The 15,354-nt window shown below is 48.7% G+C and overlaps 1 protein-coding gene and 1 pseudogene across 9 annotated transcripts in view; one reads left to right on the forward strand and one right to left on the reverse strand.

Moving 5' to 3' along the window:
- Nucleotides 1–906: 906 nt before the first annotated feature.
- Nucleotides 907–8,852, forward strand: LOC108942303 (MOB kinase activator 2-like; annotated as a pseudogene).
- A 91-nt stretch (nucleotides 8,853–8,943) lies between these two features.
- LOC108942301 (myotubularin-related protein 5-like) overlaps nucleotides 8,944–15,354 on the reverse strand; it is a 48,393-nt gene continuing 41,982 nt past the window's right edge. For 8 of the 9 annotated variants that reach the window (XM_018765539.2, XM_018765540.2, XM_018765538.2 and 5 more), the window contains 14 exons: nucleotides 14,759–14,854; nucleotides 14,260–14,328; nucleotides 13,430–13,602; nucleotides 13,153–13,329; nucleotides 12,899–13,000; nucleotides 12,473–12,658; nucleotides 12,026–12,152; nucleotides 11,655–11,782; nucleotides 11,268–11,501; nucleotides 10,382–10,489; nucleotides 9,978–10,192; nucleotides 9,802–9,889; nucleotides 9,565–9,696; nucleotides 8,944–9,313 (listed from right to left, as the gene is read on the reverse strand). In XM_018765539.2, coding sequence (XP_018621055.1) covers nucleotides 9,215–9,313; nucleotides 9,565–9,696; nucleotides 9,802–9,889; nucleotides 9,978–10,192; nucleotides 10,382–10,489; nucleotides 11,268–11,501; nucleotides 11,655–11,782; nucleotides 12,026–12,152; nucleotides 12,473–12,658; nucleotides 12,899–13,000; nucleotides 13,153–13,329; nucleotides 13,430–13,602; nucleotides 14,260–14,328; nucleotides 14,759–14,854 — 1,934 coding nt within the window. In that variant the 3' untranslated portion in view covers nucleotides 8,944–9,214. The remainder of the gene's footprint in view (nucleotides 9,314–9,564; nucleotides 9,697–9,801; nucleotides 9,890–9,977; nucleotides 10,193–10,381; nucleotides 10,490–11,267; nucleotides 11,502–11,654; nucleotides 11,783–12,025; nucleotides 12,153–12,472; nucleotides 12,659–12,898; nucleotides 13,001–13,152; nucleotides 13,330–13,429; nucleotides 13,603–14,259; nucleotides 14,329–14,758; nucleotides 14,855–15,354) is intronic. The other variant, XM_018765543.2, reaches the window with a different exon arrangement.

The raw sequence follows: 15,354 nt of genomic DNA on the forward strand, positions 1-15,354 counted from the left end.
AATAGTACCAATAGTGACGTGTGTCCTACTTTATCTTTCTATGTACTGTATGTATGTATGTATGTATGTATTCACCTGTAAGGCACAAAACGCATACAGAAACGGTTATGTACTGCCTTCAAAGTCTGTGCATTTGGTTTCTCAGTCTGAGTTCTATTTAGTCAAAAAAAAGCCTTTTTGTATTGAGAAAAAAAAAAAAAAACTGATGCTGGTGGTTTCTTTTGTATAAATACAATACTGTATATGTATCTGTTGTCAAATTAGGATGTAAATTCAAATATTAAATATTTAAAACAAAGCTGTGCATAAATGTCATTGTGCCATTTGAGGTGAACGGTATGCAGTGCAGAGTACCATGCAGACAGATCCTTTCAGTGTATTTGCACACTCTTGCCTTCCTGTCCTTCCCCTTTTGGCCCCTGACTGCAGGTGGGGGGGGGGGGGGGGTGATAGCAAGATACAGGTGAACGATTGCAGTGTCCTTCCCTGGGACTCGTCTGACAGCAGAAGAAACGCAAAACAGACACACACTGCTCCTACTGGCCCAGCGGTCAGGCAGACTAGACTGTGTTCCAAACCCGGCGCTATGAAAGAGGTCACCAGGTCTCTCCCTGTTCTTGGTCCTTTGGTCAAAGGTAGTTTTAAGGAAGCGACAGGAGAGGCCAATGACGCATCCGTTCTACAAAGCGCCTCCTGCAGAAACATACGTGTCATAACCAGCAAATCCACCTGCTACTTCCAGCAAATAATGAGTAGCGCAGTGAACAGGGAGGGTTGTGGGTTACCGTCCTCACCTGTCCTCCACAGCACATCCACCTGGATGACTCGTGTGGGAGGGAAGCAGGCTGTCTTGTGAAGACTCCGCCCCCAGAGGAGAGTGCGCTCATTCACAGCAGAGGTAAACAGTACCAGAGGAACACGCTCATCCACTTCCCTCCTGGGTGCAAAAGGGAGCAAGTGAGACGGCGCGGTGCTTTTATTCGTCTCATGGGGAGGATAGAAGAGCGCCACGCGGATCACCTGTTGCTGCTATGGGGGGGTGCCAGACCTACATAGGAGGCTCTGAGACCAGCGTGAAATCGTGTGGAATTGCCGCCGACAAGCTGTGAGTAGCGATCAATAGAACAGCTGCCTTTACGTGTCAGCAAGATAATCGGCTCCTTGTTTCCATACCGCGGTTCTGTACCTAGTTGTTTACTGTGGTGGCTCTCATAGGAGATAATAGTAATCAAAGAGCTCTGAGGGATGAAAGGAGAGCAGGAACCTTTGTGATGGACATGGAAGCCAGAGCTCAGCAGTGCTGGGTGATGTTGGGGCTGTGTGTGTGTGTTTGTTTGTATTGGAGGCTCCATGGGCTGGAGTGTTTTACAGTCACTAGTACAAACTGTCATCAAGACAGAGCACATGTGTCCGTGTCGTCATCACACAAGTTTCCAGCCACCATAGACCAAGTTGGGTCATAAAGGTTTACTGTAACAGGAGGGAAATTTGTTTCATACTTTGCATGAAGGCAAATCCAGATGATACAGGAGGCTCAAGGGGTGGGTGGGTGCATGTGTGTGCGTGCGTCACCTGTGGAGAAGTGAAACGAGGGAGGCTTTTTAGAACAGTCAGGGCTTGGTGTCTGGGGGTGTCACCCAGTGTACAGCAATAATTGTCATCAATACAGTAGTATAGTGTACTGTAGGACCAGGGTAAAGCCCAACATGCATGAGGGACTTTCCAGACAGGTTTTGGAAAAACGAGAAAAATGCACGTGAATGGGAGTAATTTTCCAGCTTCCCCTTGTGTCATCAGACCTGCTTGGCACTTACATTTACATGTATTTATTTAGCAGCTGCTTTTCTCCAAAGCGACGTACATCTCATTGACAATAAAATGTGTTCATTACATTAGCAGGAAGAGAGACATAGTTGCATGTGTGATTCTTAAGTAGCTGCATAAAACTTTATCAGAATATCAATGATTCCTGAGTAGCACTTTTTTTTTTTTTTGAGATTCATATTATTTACATTACATTACAGGAGTAGCTGTGTAAAGGTTTATCTGGGGATGATCTTAGTTATACTGCGTGAACATTTATACCATCCGTGAAATTCAGAGATCATGGGCGAAGGGAGTCTGGAAGAGGTGAGTTTTCAGACCCTTTTGAAATGTGGAAAGAGTTTCAGCAGTTCTGAGTGAGAGGAGGAGGTCTTTACACCACAATGGAGCCAGAACCGAGAACCTCTGTGCTTTACCGTTCGGGCGTGGGACCACTGAGCAGGCAGAGGCAGAAGAGTAAAGCGGTCTGGTTGGGGTGTAGGGGATGATCAAGTCTTGTAGATATGTGGGAGCAGTTCTACTGATGCATTTGTAGGCCATAACCAGGGTCTTAAATTTGATCCGGGCAGCTACAGGAAGCCAATGCAGAGAAATGAGTAGAGGAAATACATGGGAACACTTTGGCAAATCAAACAACTTGTGCAGCAGCATTCTGTATCAGCTGCAGAGGTTTATTGCAGTAGCGGGAAGGCCAGACGAGAGAGAGTTGCAGTAGTCCAGACGGGATGCCACCATGGCCTGGACAAGTAGTTGGGCAGAGGCTGTTGTGAGGTAAGGACGAATCCTGTGGATGTTATGCAGGATGTATCTGCAGGTCCGGGTTGTGGCCTCGATGTGCTGAGAGAAAGACAGACTTGAGCCCATGATCACTCCCAGACTCTTAGCGGAGGAGAGGCAAAATGAGTCAGTGGTCCAGTTTGATTGAGAGATCGTGACAGGAGGACAGGCCAGCTGGGAGGTGTAGGATCTCTGTTTGGGAGAGGTCGAGTTGAAGTTGGTGATCAGCCATCCATGCAGTGATGTCCAACAGACAGGCAGCAATGTGTGCGGAAATGTCTGATGCTCCAGGTGGACAGGAGCATAAGCACTGGGTATCATCAGCATAGAAGTGGTATTTGAATCCATGGGAGGTGATGACAATACCAAGGGGGGAGGTGTAGTTAGAGAAGAGCAGAGGACCCAGTACCGAGCCCTGTGGGGGACACAGCTTGAGAGAGGCAGAGGAAAAGAACGAGAGCCCCGCCAGACCACGTAGTAGGATCTGTCAGATAGGTATAGGTAAGACTCAGACCATCTTAGTGCCGCACCTTTGATCCCAAGCTGACTAAAAGAGGAGAGTAGAATCTGGTGGTTGACAGTGTCAAATGCTGCAACAGATCTAGGAGGATGAGGACCGAGGAGAGGGAGATGACTATCCAACTGGAGAGCATCAGACACTACCAGAAGCGCTGTCTCCATGGAGTGACCAACTTTGAAAGCAGACTGATAACCATCGAGGAGATGGTTCCGGATGAGGAATTCAGAGAGCTGAATTCAGAGAGGCCACCTGCTCTAGAGATTTAGACAGGAAGGAGAGGAGGGAGACTGGTCTGTAGTTTTGGATCTACAAAGAGTTTCTTTACCAGAGGTGAAATGAGAGCCGTTTTGAAGGCAGATGGGAAACAGCTAGAGAAGAGCGAGGAGTTGATGATCTTAGCAATGGAGGTGGAGAGTTGTGGAGAGATGGTCTGTAGGAGTGAGGATGGGATCGGATGTAGCGAGCAGGTGGTGGCTCCGTGTGATATCAGGTCGTCAGAGATTTTGGATTCAGAGAGCATAGCTTCACAGGGAGGTCCAGCGCGAACCAGGCAGGGTGATGCTGAGAACTTGTCTGTGGTTGCTTTGTTTTTCAGTGAAAGTCAGTGCAGAGTCATCAGCAGTGAGAGGAGGAAGAGGGAGCGGTGGAGGACACAGTAGGGATGAGAAGGTGGCAAAGAGTCTGTGGTTTTTAGTTGCAGAAGGAGGTTTTAGCTGAAGAGACAGCAGAGTGAAAAGTAGCTGAGAGTTGTTTTTAGACATCCAGCTCCGTGCGAGACTTGGATTTTCGCCATGTGCAGCCTGCAGTTTGGTCCTGTTAGCACATAACGTATCGGTCCGCCATGGGGTGGTACGGGGGCATGCTGGTGTAGAAGATAGTGGACAGAGAGAGTCAAGGGAGGAAGATAGGGCAGAAAGTGTTAGCGGCATCGTCTGTTGACAGATCTGAGCATTGCGTGGCAGAGGCAAAGCAGGAAGGTGAGAGATTTTAAGTTGTGGCGGAAGGTGACAATGGGTGCAGAAGAAGGAGATGAAGAAATGATCGGAGAGATGCAGCAGGGTAAGAGACAGGACAGGACAGCCACAGTTACGGGAGAAGACAAGGTCAAGGCAATTGCCTGCTTTGGGAGTAGTGGGGGACTGGGACAGGGAGAGATCAAAGGACTGCAGGAGTGGCAAAAGGCCAGTTGCATGAATGTCCTCGACATGCAGGTTGAAGTCACCCAGGAGAATCAACGGAGTTTTGTCCCTGGGAGAGAGATCAACTACATGTTGAGGTCATCCAGGAAGCGGCACAGAAAAACCACAAGAGTGACTGTGGCAGTGATAGAGACAACATTCAATTCAAGGGAGGACAGGTCATGCAGGTGAAGAACAGAATATTCCCACTGGGGAGAACACTTAAGTATAATAATATTTGAAACAAATCTAATCTAGCTGTAGTGCAAAGTTAAATTCTCTTTCATTTATTCATAATGAAGAACTGCTTGCGTTTCTGTGGTCCGGTGAACAGTTGCACCCCAAGATTTGAATCCCATCTCGCAGGGCAGGTACTTTGGCTCTGTCCTTCCACTGTTACACCTGCGCTCTCCCGTAACACAAGGACAAACCACTGGACACCAGAACATTCCCTGCAGCACAAGCCCTACCTGTTACATACCTACACATCCAAGCTGCTGCTGCCCATGGACATGCAATCCCTATGTGTACTTCCAGATGGGCTCCATAAGGCTGAGTGGATCGCGTGTCACAGTGAGTAATGGGGCGGGGGGGTGAACTGTACAGTCACGACCGTGCTTCTCAACATGACTGAGGATGAGTGCTTCACCTGTTCCTTAGTTTTTGTGTCTGACAGCTGCTCTGTTTATTAACTGAGCAAAACCTTGAGTTCTCAGATGATGCAAAAACAGTACAACATTGCTATAATTTTTACATGAATAATAGGTGAAGTTGCCATTTTCTGTCCCCACTTAGAATTCTTACGTTTATATTCTCCGTTTCTATGATAGAGTAAAAGGGGATTATGGGAACAGAACCCTGTCAAAAACAACCTCTAAAGAATCCATGATGCAACTTCGGAGTCCGCTGCTCATCTTAACTTCAGGTCACCTGTTTTTCTGTACCTCACAGCTGTCTTCTTCTTCAAGAACATCACGGTGATCTCCAGCGCCCTTTCTGACTTCTGCACCGCGAGCACCTGCCCCACTGCCAGTGGCCCCGGTGGCGTGTGAGTGTCTGGTCAATTTTACACAAAGCTACTACTGAAAGAAGCAAAAATGATGACGTTATAAGCAGAGAGGACTGGATAGATGAGCTCAGTGACACCAGGTCACACCTGGACTGCAGGACCTACTACTGGACTGATGGGAGCGGGAAGAAGGTGAGGTGCTCGGCCCCGCTCTACACGGACTGCACTCTGTCCTACGTCCAGCAGCTGCTCGACGACGAGAACGTCTTCCCTACGAGAGCAGGTTGAACGCAGGCTGCTTCCTGTTTCTCAGTTTCTTCCGGAGACACTTTGTACACTTTTCTGAAATGATCTCTCCTCCATCACATCACAGCTCAGTGAAACAAAACATGACCCTTTCATGATATTCTTTGTGTTGCTCTGCTGTCGTCCTCAGATGCCTCCTTTCCCAAAGGCTTTGTGTTTCTCGTCCAGAGGATCTTCCTGTACATGTTCCACACGCTGGCCCACCTCTATGGGACTCATTTCTTGGAGGTGGTGCAGCTGCAGCTGCACCCCCATCTCAACACGCTTTTTGTTCACTTGATTACTTTTGGTGGGAGTTTGGGCTGCTGGAGGCGGCTGACACACAGCCGCTGGAGGACCTCTTCTCAGCTCTCACGCACTCCCAGAGCTCCTGAGCGCTGGGGGGCAGTGGACAGCTGGACGCTGAAAACACCTGGACTGAAGGTGGGATGTGATCGGAGTAGTCTTTCCTGTTGCTTTAGGCACAGAACCAAAACAGCCATAGAGCCACATGACAACTGCACTGGGATTCAGGCCAAAATCATCATTAACTGGACTGTTCCTCTGTCTCACGCACACACTGGAATGAAAAACAAGTTTAGCTGAGGAACAGCGGCTTGACCGAAGTAAAAAATAATCATGGTGTCAAATAAACATGCTTGTCAAATTGGCCATGTCACACCCCCCTTTTATTCATTCATCTGATGCTGTTCTCCGAAGCAACTTACAATGTTTTGGGTTACTGAGAGTGTGTAGGTGCCCAGGACTGGGTTCACAACACTTTAGCTTCAGATGCTGTCAGCTCTATTGCTCTGCATTCATTTTCCAGTTCATGCATGTTCTCCCTGTGTCTGTGTGGGTTTCCTCCCAGTACTCCGGTTTCTTCCCACAGGCCAAGGACATACTGTTCAGTTTCACCTTCAGTGTATCTAGCAGTGTTAGTCACCTTGGTGAATAAGGTGTGTGGGCTAGTAACACTACATGGAGTTTATTGGAAGTTGCTTTGGACAAAAGTGTCTACTAAATAAATGTAAAAAACAAACCCAGAGAAACTGAAACCCACAATATTTGTCCTTTAATCCTAAAAAAAAAAAAAAAAAAAAAATGTACATGATTGATAGCATCATCTGCCTAAAGGTATTTTGGAGGGGAGGGAATAAATCAGACATAGAACTAAAAAATCAATTAAAAAAGGGGTATCAGGAATATTCTGGTAGAGGCTGAGAACCATTTACTTCATGTTCATAGCAACAGTAAAGCGTGCTAACCTCCGTGTGTGTGAATGTGAGCACTGTATACCGCGCAGTGACAGACACAAACTGCTGTGTCCCCAACCAACCACAAGTCTCTCCTTGCTCAACATGTCTGTTTAACTATTGCTTTGAAATGGAACTGAAGACAAAATTACTTTACCTCCCAGTTGACACTGTGGCAAACAATGGCACAATTTCTACTTCAAAAAAATAGACGTTCCGAGGGCCGTTATCTTTCTTACACAGGAAACAAAAGTTAAATAAATTATCACCATACGTTACATACAAATTCCAATAGTTATATACAGCGATAGATACTGCAACAAACATCGATATTTCAAACAGAATTTTAACAGAGATGCCGGGGTTACGGTGCTGTTCGCAGGAGTGCCTGTTGGGGACTGTGTCCGGGTTAGGGTGAGTGCCCCTGGCCTTGAGTTCCCAGAATGATTCTCTTTCACTGTCTATTCTAACCTGTGCCCTTCACTCAACAGAGCAACTGAACTGACTTGTGGTCCTGGGGTCTGACCGACAAGGGGTGGGGCTTCTTCCAAAGAGCTCCAGCTCTGCACTCAACAGCAACTTAATGGAACACAGCAGTGTGCACAGCCAACATGCAGTGACATGGGTACAGATTGAGATGGGGAACTTTTTAAAGTATTCAATCAAGAAACTATCGAAAAGGGCCAAGAATGGCTACAAGTACAGAAGGGAATGTGGTGCCTCAACTACACAGGATGGGTAGAGAACGTACTCATGTGGTAAGACAAATGCAGACGGTGTAAAGCACCGCTATAAAGCTATTTTGGAGGTGTTACCCTGGGAGCGACAGAATGCTATTTACAGAAGGACAGATGATACGGGGGGGGGGGGGCAAACACACGCACCAGTCACGCTACACAATGCCGTTAGTAGTTCATTCTCCATACTGTAGGCTGGTGAGGAGCACTGAGGTCCTTGCACCCGCAACCCCTGTGCAATGGACAGGAGACCACTCACACACGCACCACAGCCCTCAGGTAAAAATGAAGCACTGGACAACCTGAAAGAGAGATGAAGACTGTATACAAATGTAATACCTCTCATGACACACTGCCTGTACTGACATCCCTAAAATGCACATTTGCATCACATATTTACAAGCTTTGTACACAAGATCGGTACACGAGTGTTGCGTGTTGTACTGCTGAGGAGGATGAAAGCAGTTCCAGTGCCGCTGGGGCAGGCGGGCAGCTGCTGGCCACGTCCAGCTGTCTACGGCCACTCACCTCACCATAACCTTTACTGCCTTCTTAGTGGTATTACAATGAAAGTCAAACCCCCACTTTACAATTAAACTACATTCAACACATCTCTCCAATGTCTTGACCCTTCATACATGAGCAGTGGGACCGGCCGTCTCCTCCCAATACCGTGCCAAGTAAACAACCAGAGGTGGATTTTCTAGGCTTTACTAATTTGAGTGGCTTTTCCTGCCGTTTTGACGCAGAAATAACATCCCTTATTTCCCTTATATGTCCCTCAAGTTTGAATAATGTACAGTGGTTCTGAAGAACACGACGCGCACGGCTGGTCTGTAAACATTTGAGAGGAAACTCAAACTCATAGAACTCTCTCCATAAGGCCTGCATAGCTAAGCTCCACCTAGTATTTATACACCATGATTTCACAGTATTTACACTGCCAAGTAATGGGACTGATGGAGTCAAAGCTCTAAAGCAAATCAGGCTTTAAATCCTTCATGCATAATGTAGAGAAGACATTTTTGGGGCGGTCAGGCAGCTGGAGGAGAGCAAAGCGAAGCCTGCAAGAGCAGGAGTGCAGTAAATGGAAGGTGGCGCAAGCACCCACACACTGCCTCCCCCCGTTAAAGTGCAACGGACACACAGGTGAGACGACGAATGTGTGGAGTTGGTCACGCAGTCCACCGTAAAGCAGTTGGAGAGGATTGGTTTCTCTACCACATATAGAGAACAGGCAAACTGGGAGGCAGCCTTCTCCCGCATTACGGAAGTTTCTTCAGTCCCCAAATACTGTGTGCAATTGGTTCCTCTTCACAAAAGTCCAGAGTAAACAGTGGTTATCTGTGGTGATATCTGGAAGCATTAAGACCACAAGACGACAACTAGTAGTCTTAGCTGGATTAAAAAAATAATAAAGATTAAGAAAAATAAAAATACTGAAAGATGATTATGCCATTGAGAGCTCAATGTCCACAACAGCGAGCGTGGTCACACCATGGGGCCTGTCCCCTTCCCACTGTCCTCTGCGAGTGGTCGGCCGGGATGTGCGGCGGTGCCTCTGTTGTGTGTTCCTTCCCCCACTGACGCAGTGCATGCCAACCTCCTCCCTCTTGTTCCACTAGCGTCTACGCGTCCGAGAGGCAGCTCTGCACATTGTCCATCCACAGCTGGGCGTTGCCGCTGTCCTGCGCACAGAAGTTGTACACCCTCTTGGTCGTCTTCAGCTGTTTCGCAAGAGAGACACACAGCACACACACTCAATCTTGTGCTATCGAACCCCTCCCCTTTTCTCCCTCAAGGGATTTAACGGTATTGGCCCGTGAAAGTAAAGGCCAGGTGTATGATTCCTCCTAGCGGTCAATTCCTGGGAAAACGGACCACTGTGGATGACGGCAAGGTTAAACACAGAGAACTACTTTAATAGCAGCATTTTAAAAACAAGCATCTCTCCTGAAAGACGTATCTGGCGACTCACATCGAAGAAGGCCTTCTCATCTATGTTCTTGGGTGCTCCGATGGTGGGTGTTCCAGGTACAACGGACTCCACTTCGGCCAAGTCAATGACGCCCTTGCACTCCTTGTCCTGCCGGGTCTCGTAGTACCGCAGCTGCAGGAATGAGATGAGGGCAAAGCTCTTTGTGAGCGACGGCGTGCAAACCCCACGAAGCACGTCGCATCTCCCGGCTATCGAGCGGACCTCGCCGGTACAAACCTGGTGCTTCGTCTTGTCCAGCACAAACCAGCGTTGTTTCCATGGCTTCAGCAGCGCCCCCTTTTTGTACAAGATGCCCTCAAATGACCTGCAAGAGAGCAACAAGCCATACCGTGGGTCTGAGTGCGCTGCGTTTGCAAACCACTGAACATATGTGTGTGAGCAGCAGCGCCGACCTGTTCTCGCTCTCTGTGCTCTGGAACTGGCTATACAGTGTGCTGGTGCTGGGCCTCCCCGACATGCCCCCCGTGGGGGCAGAGCTGCTGCTGCCCTCGCTGTCCAGAGAGAGATTGATGGCAGAGCCCACCATGCTGTCCTTCAGGTACACGCCTTGGGTGCGTCGATGGTGGCTGAGGTTGGAGGACATGAGCAGGGAGCTAGAGAGGGAGCCCTGCAGCAAGACAAGACAGCAATAGGGGGTTACAATACAAGTATCAAACCTCAAAATACGTTCATGTAGCACCGTACTACAATACAAGCGTTGGTGCAGGTAGATGTGGCAAATCTGATGTTTGTGGATCGTGAAGTGAGCATGCTGCTACCGAGGTGGTGAAACACGGTGCATGAGGGGCTCGCTCACCCTGCTCTCCAGCTTGCTCTCAGAGCGCTGTGTAGCCTTGATCTTGTCCCACGTGTCCTTCCACTTCTCTGACACCTGCCCAAGTTCCATCTCCAGACCCTGCAGCTCCTGATACAAGTGGAAAGCGTTACAGTACATTAGAATACTAGCACACCTTCTGCTTTGCACTTCACGGCATTCATAACTACACCCGTTTAATTCGAACATGGATAATAAAGCAAAGAAGCAAATCTCTCACTGCGTCCCACAAAATCGACAAAAATGCCGCAATCAAAAGTGATGCAAATACCTTATATATCAGTGACAGTGAGGCTGATCAATCCCACAGGGAGATGAAGAAACCATTTGTGGGTGAGTGACAAAGTGATTTGATTTGACTTGAATTAGTGAATAGCCTCTGTACCCTCCTGCTGTCTGATAAAAGGTACTAAAGCATTCAGGGCCTCACAGCAAGACTGTGTTAACAGTTTCTTCCCCCAAGCCATAAGACTCCTCAATATTCAAGGACTGGGCTGACACTAGAACTTGCGCACTGGTCAGTGCTGAACTGTCCGTTATTGTGCCTATTGTCCTGTTTTAGTAATTGTTGAAATGCCTAGCACTGTTTGCACAAGTCTTGCACGTGTGCATTTATACAGTCCGTGTAGATAACTCTGTTTCATGTAGCACCATGGTGCTGGAGGAACTTTGTTTCTTTTCACATATATGGTTGAAATTACAGTAAAACCTTTTGTCTTGTCTCTATGGTAAACTACTGCAGCCCTGAACAGGACACCCCTTACATTTTTAGTGGTAGCGTAAAACATATTTATAAATCTTTCTGTCCCCATCATTATGAGAGACCCGCATGCTGGAGAAAGTGAGCACGGCAGAGCCGAGAGCAAACCTGCAGCAGCTTGGTGATGGCATCAGGCACCACCTTACTGCGCCGATCGTAGCACGGCCAGACAATGCGGCGCTGGGATGTGGGTGCAGCCGTGTCAGGCCTGTCGCCCTCCTCCGTCTGCTCTTGCTTCCCCTGCACCAGTTCCCAGTCGTATGAGGGACCTTCGGACAGCGTCTCCTCTGTGTAAAAGTCCCAAACCTTCAGGTTGGAGATGTAGCTGTAGGGCTTCAGTACCTGGACACAAAGGAGAGAGGAGGCCCTCAGCCTGCACTAGGGATTCCTGTATTCAACAGCAGGTGGCAGCAACAGCAGACAGAAGCAGCACCTCATTGTACATGGAGAGTGACATATCCCTTGGAAGAGGTAAAACAACCCCCAGCAGCTCACCTCTCCATCCTCAGGGGCAAACATGAAGTTGAAGAAGATGGGTGTCTTTTTGTTGAGCCGGTCAATATAATCCCACACAGACTTCACCTGCTGACTTTTCTTTTCGCCCTTCTCCTCATACATGACACCTGCAGAAAGACGTCGATAGCCAAGAAAAAAACTCTTTAAAAAAAAAAACATTTCATGTTTTATTTAACAGTGACCCCTTTCAAGTAAGACAAGAAAGGTCCTTCCTGTAGAAAAGGGTGTCAAGCCTGGGCAGGAGGAGCACAGCCAGCTCACCAAACACATATTCCACATATCAAAGTACATTTCAATATTTGGTATGGAAGGGAAACGCAAGGGAAGAGTGACAAGAAGGGATCGCTCACCCAGCTCAATTCTCTCGTAGTCCGAGTCCAGCAAGAAGGTGCGGAAGCGGTTGGAGACGTAGTGGTAGGCCAGGAACTTCAGGTAGTACTGGCTGAACTCAAACTCCATGGGGAACTGCAGGTGGATCTGGAGCAAGAGGTGGGTGTGAGCAAACTCCCCTTTGAGTCTTCACACAACACAACAGGACAGGAGTAGCAAAAGCCTGTTTGCACGAACGGGAGCATTTCCCCAACAGCAGTGCACTGAAATGACCTCTGTGGAAAGTAACAGTGACCTCTAGAACACCTTTGAAGTTTATGACATCCTGCTGATAACAGGCAGTCAGTATCGCTCCCGATGAGAAAGTCCAAACACGGATACCGGGAAACAGTAGTCCAGTTACTCGTTATCTTCACTAAACAGCTGAACCACAAGCACACTGAGCACAGCCAGGCCCGTCCCCCAACCTGATGGACACAGTCGAGGAACTGCAGGAACACTGGTGTGAAGCCACTGTTCTGACTGGCCAGCGTCTGTGCTCCACGATGGCTGAACCGGTGGCCGAACGACAGCCACTCTTTTTCCACCAGCAGCCGGAAGCCGTCGAAGGTCCGGTAGTACGGGTCGGATAGGAGCTGGACCAGCGACACCACCTGCAAAGGGAAACGGGATATTGGCTTCTGGCCTGGACACCAAAAGTACACCGTCCAGAAACGGAGGATTGCTACTGCAAGCCAAACATAGCTATTATCCCGGCAAGAGCTCAAACAGGAGATGAGTCGCTCTACTTTCTTTGGGTCGCAGAAACACAAGAATGACACTTGTGCCACCCGCAGCTCGTAAAAATGATGAAGTGCGCTGCAGTGTGTTAAAGCCTTGTGCTTGCAAGCTACCTGCGTGGTGATGTCCCAGCCATCCTCCAGGCTGACCATGATGGAGGAGCCTGAGTCAAGCAGTTCAACCACCAGCACAGACACCTGCAGGACCTTATGCAGCTGAGGAGACACAGGGGTGGGGGGGGATGGCATTACTGCCGTTACTTTCGTAAACTTCAGCCTCTTCTGAGAATGGTTGCTCATTTGATCTTTGTTCTGGGTGCTTGTTGCTCTGAGTCCCTCTTCTGGAACACACAGGGGGAGGAGCTTACCAAGCACATCCACTCTGACTCCTGAAGGCATCGGTAGAAGGTTGTGTCGGGATCGACGACCACAGAGCTGGGCATGCAGGCCTTCATAAGTTTCTTGAAGCTGGCCTTCACCTGGCGCACATCAAACACCTCGATGGGTACCACCTCCCACTGCTGGAAGGAGTCCTGCTTGGCGCCCTGCAGCCAGGACACAGGAAGTGGACGGGGAGATCAGCCACGCAGTGACGGTTGAGCTGTTCGTCAGAATTTAGTGGGAGCTGAAGTGCGGCTTAGGAACCTTCAGCTGAGACTTGTCTCCAATGATGTAGAGGTAGGCCCTCTGTGGCCTTAGGAAGTGAGTCTCCGAGGGGCCACCGTTGGCCTGGGGGGACTCCTTCCCAGACAGCCTGTTCCCGACATCGGCGTTGTAGGTGCTGAGCCGGCCAGTGCCACGGATGCTGCCCCACTTCCCTGTAGTACAAGAACAGAGACAGACAGACAGACAGACAGACAGAGAAAGGATTCAGACCTGTTCTTACTACAAATCAGCGTCATTCATAGCTGGGTGTTGGAGCAGTGTGAACCCGAGGACATCCCTGTACGCACACGTACAACCTGCAGCCAGAGCCCTGCACTTGCTTTGGTAAATGGGAAAGTGTCGGATACAAAACAGCCACGGCATTTTTGTGTTTGTTTACATAGCAAAACTGGGGAACTGCTTTAAAGGCACGTTTCCGGAGCGAGAGCAGTGAATAGCACTCGCGCACACAATGCACAAACACTGCTGGGAAAAGCGAGAACAGAAAAGCATGACGCCACCGCACCAGCAACACACAGACTCTGAGAGACCAAGTGTCCTTTCCGCCCTGGGAAATCAAAACGACACACGTATGCATGGAAAAACAACCGTTCTTGATCGCCAACATTATGTACATATTGGGATTTCGAAAGAGCTCAACGTGTCAGATTCATGTAAAGACACACAGAGAGTCACACAGTGTTAGTACCGCTGAGCCGACTGACAATGACCCTGTGGGAAGCAGACGCCAGCGCAGACATACTGACACCTCGCCTGGTGCAGTGTTGGTGCAGCTCAAACGGGAAAGCAGCCTGCTGGATCAACTGTACCTCTAGGAGAATCTTGGTCATTCTCTGAAGCTCTAGGCTGAGAGAGCGAGGCGACTCGCGCCCTTTGACCTAATCCCGAGGTTGAACAGGACACAAGTATTATAAAGACGTCACGCTGAACATTTCTCTACTGATTACGCTCTGCGGCACCGGCAGGCCATGTTGCTCAAAAAACATCCGTGAGAGACGAGTGATTCAACACAACCCACCCTTTACACCGCGAAACAACCTGACGATGGCGGCTGATGTGGAAGACACAAAGATTCGCGTCCACATTTTTCTGTTCATTACACATTTCATTTAAAAGTTGACATGGCACACAAATGATTTGCCCTAGGTAAGTGTTACAAAGACTTTAAATGACAGCTTTAAAAGAAAAAAACTGTTCACCATTTGATAAGACTGGACTTGAACTCCAATTAGTATCTTCAAAATGTGGTGTCAACATTTAGAGTTCTCTGATGGTGCTGGCAGAACATGTTTAGAAAGCTCCACTCACCTCCCCTGCTGAAGGTCCCTGGGACATCCTCCCTGCTGCCCATCACTTGCTTCATCAGGGCTCCAATCTTGGGCTGCCGAAGCTTATCCGTCGAGTCTGAAGCAGTAAGGGTGGGACCCAAACAAGTCATAAGTACGAGAGCTTAGGGGATGGGTCCGTGGCTTGAGGGTGTCTGAGCCCTGACCCGCAGTGAGTTTTACGTGTACTCAATCAACAGCTGTTGACAAAAACTGAATATCAATCAGCTTCTCAATCAGAGCTATCGATTACATGAAGGGCATGACTTCCTGACTATTAGGTTAGAAAAATCAAACTGAAATCAACCAACACTGACTTATGCTTCATCTATTTGGAAGAAACTAGTCAGTTGGAATCAAATCCTTCCACTACATCATTGAGAGGCCATACTCCTGATTGGGGCATCTCGCTACGCTCTTCCTCTGGCCTTCCGTTACTTACGCGACAGCGAGGTGACAACATGTGACCACACCTTCCTGGCCAGCATCTCGGGCCCTAACACAGTTGGTCATGTTAAGCCGGCACAACAACGAGGCCCAAGCAAACAGGCGCATACACTTTGTAGGTGGTGTGGTGAC

The sequence above is a fragment of the Scleropages formosus genome, chromosome 5 (genome assembly GCF_900964775.1).
Source record: "Scleropages formosus chromosome 5, fSclFor1.1, whole genome shotgun sequence".
NCBI classification, from domain to species: domain Eukaryota; kingdom Metazoa; phylum Chordata; class Actinopteri; order Osteoglossiformes; family Osteoglossidae; genus Scleropages; species Scleropages formosus.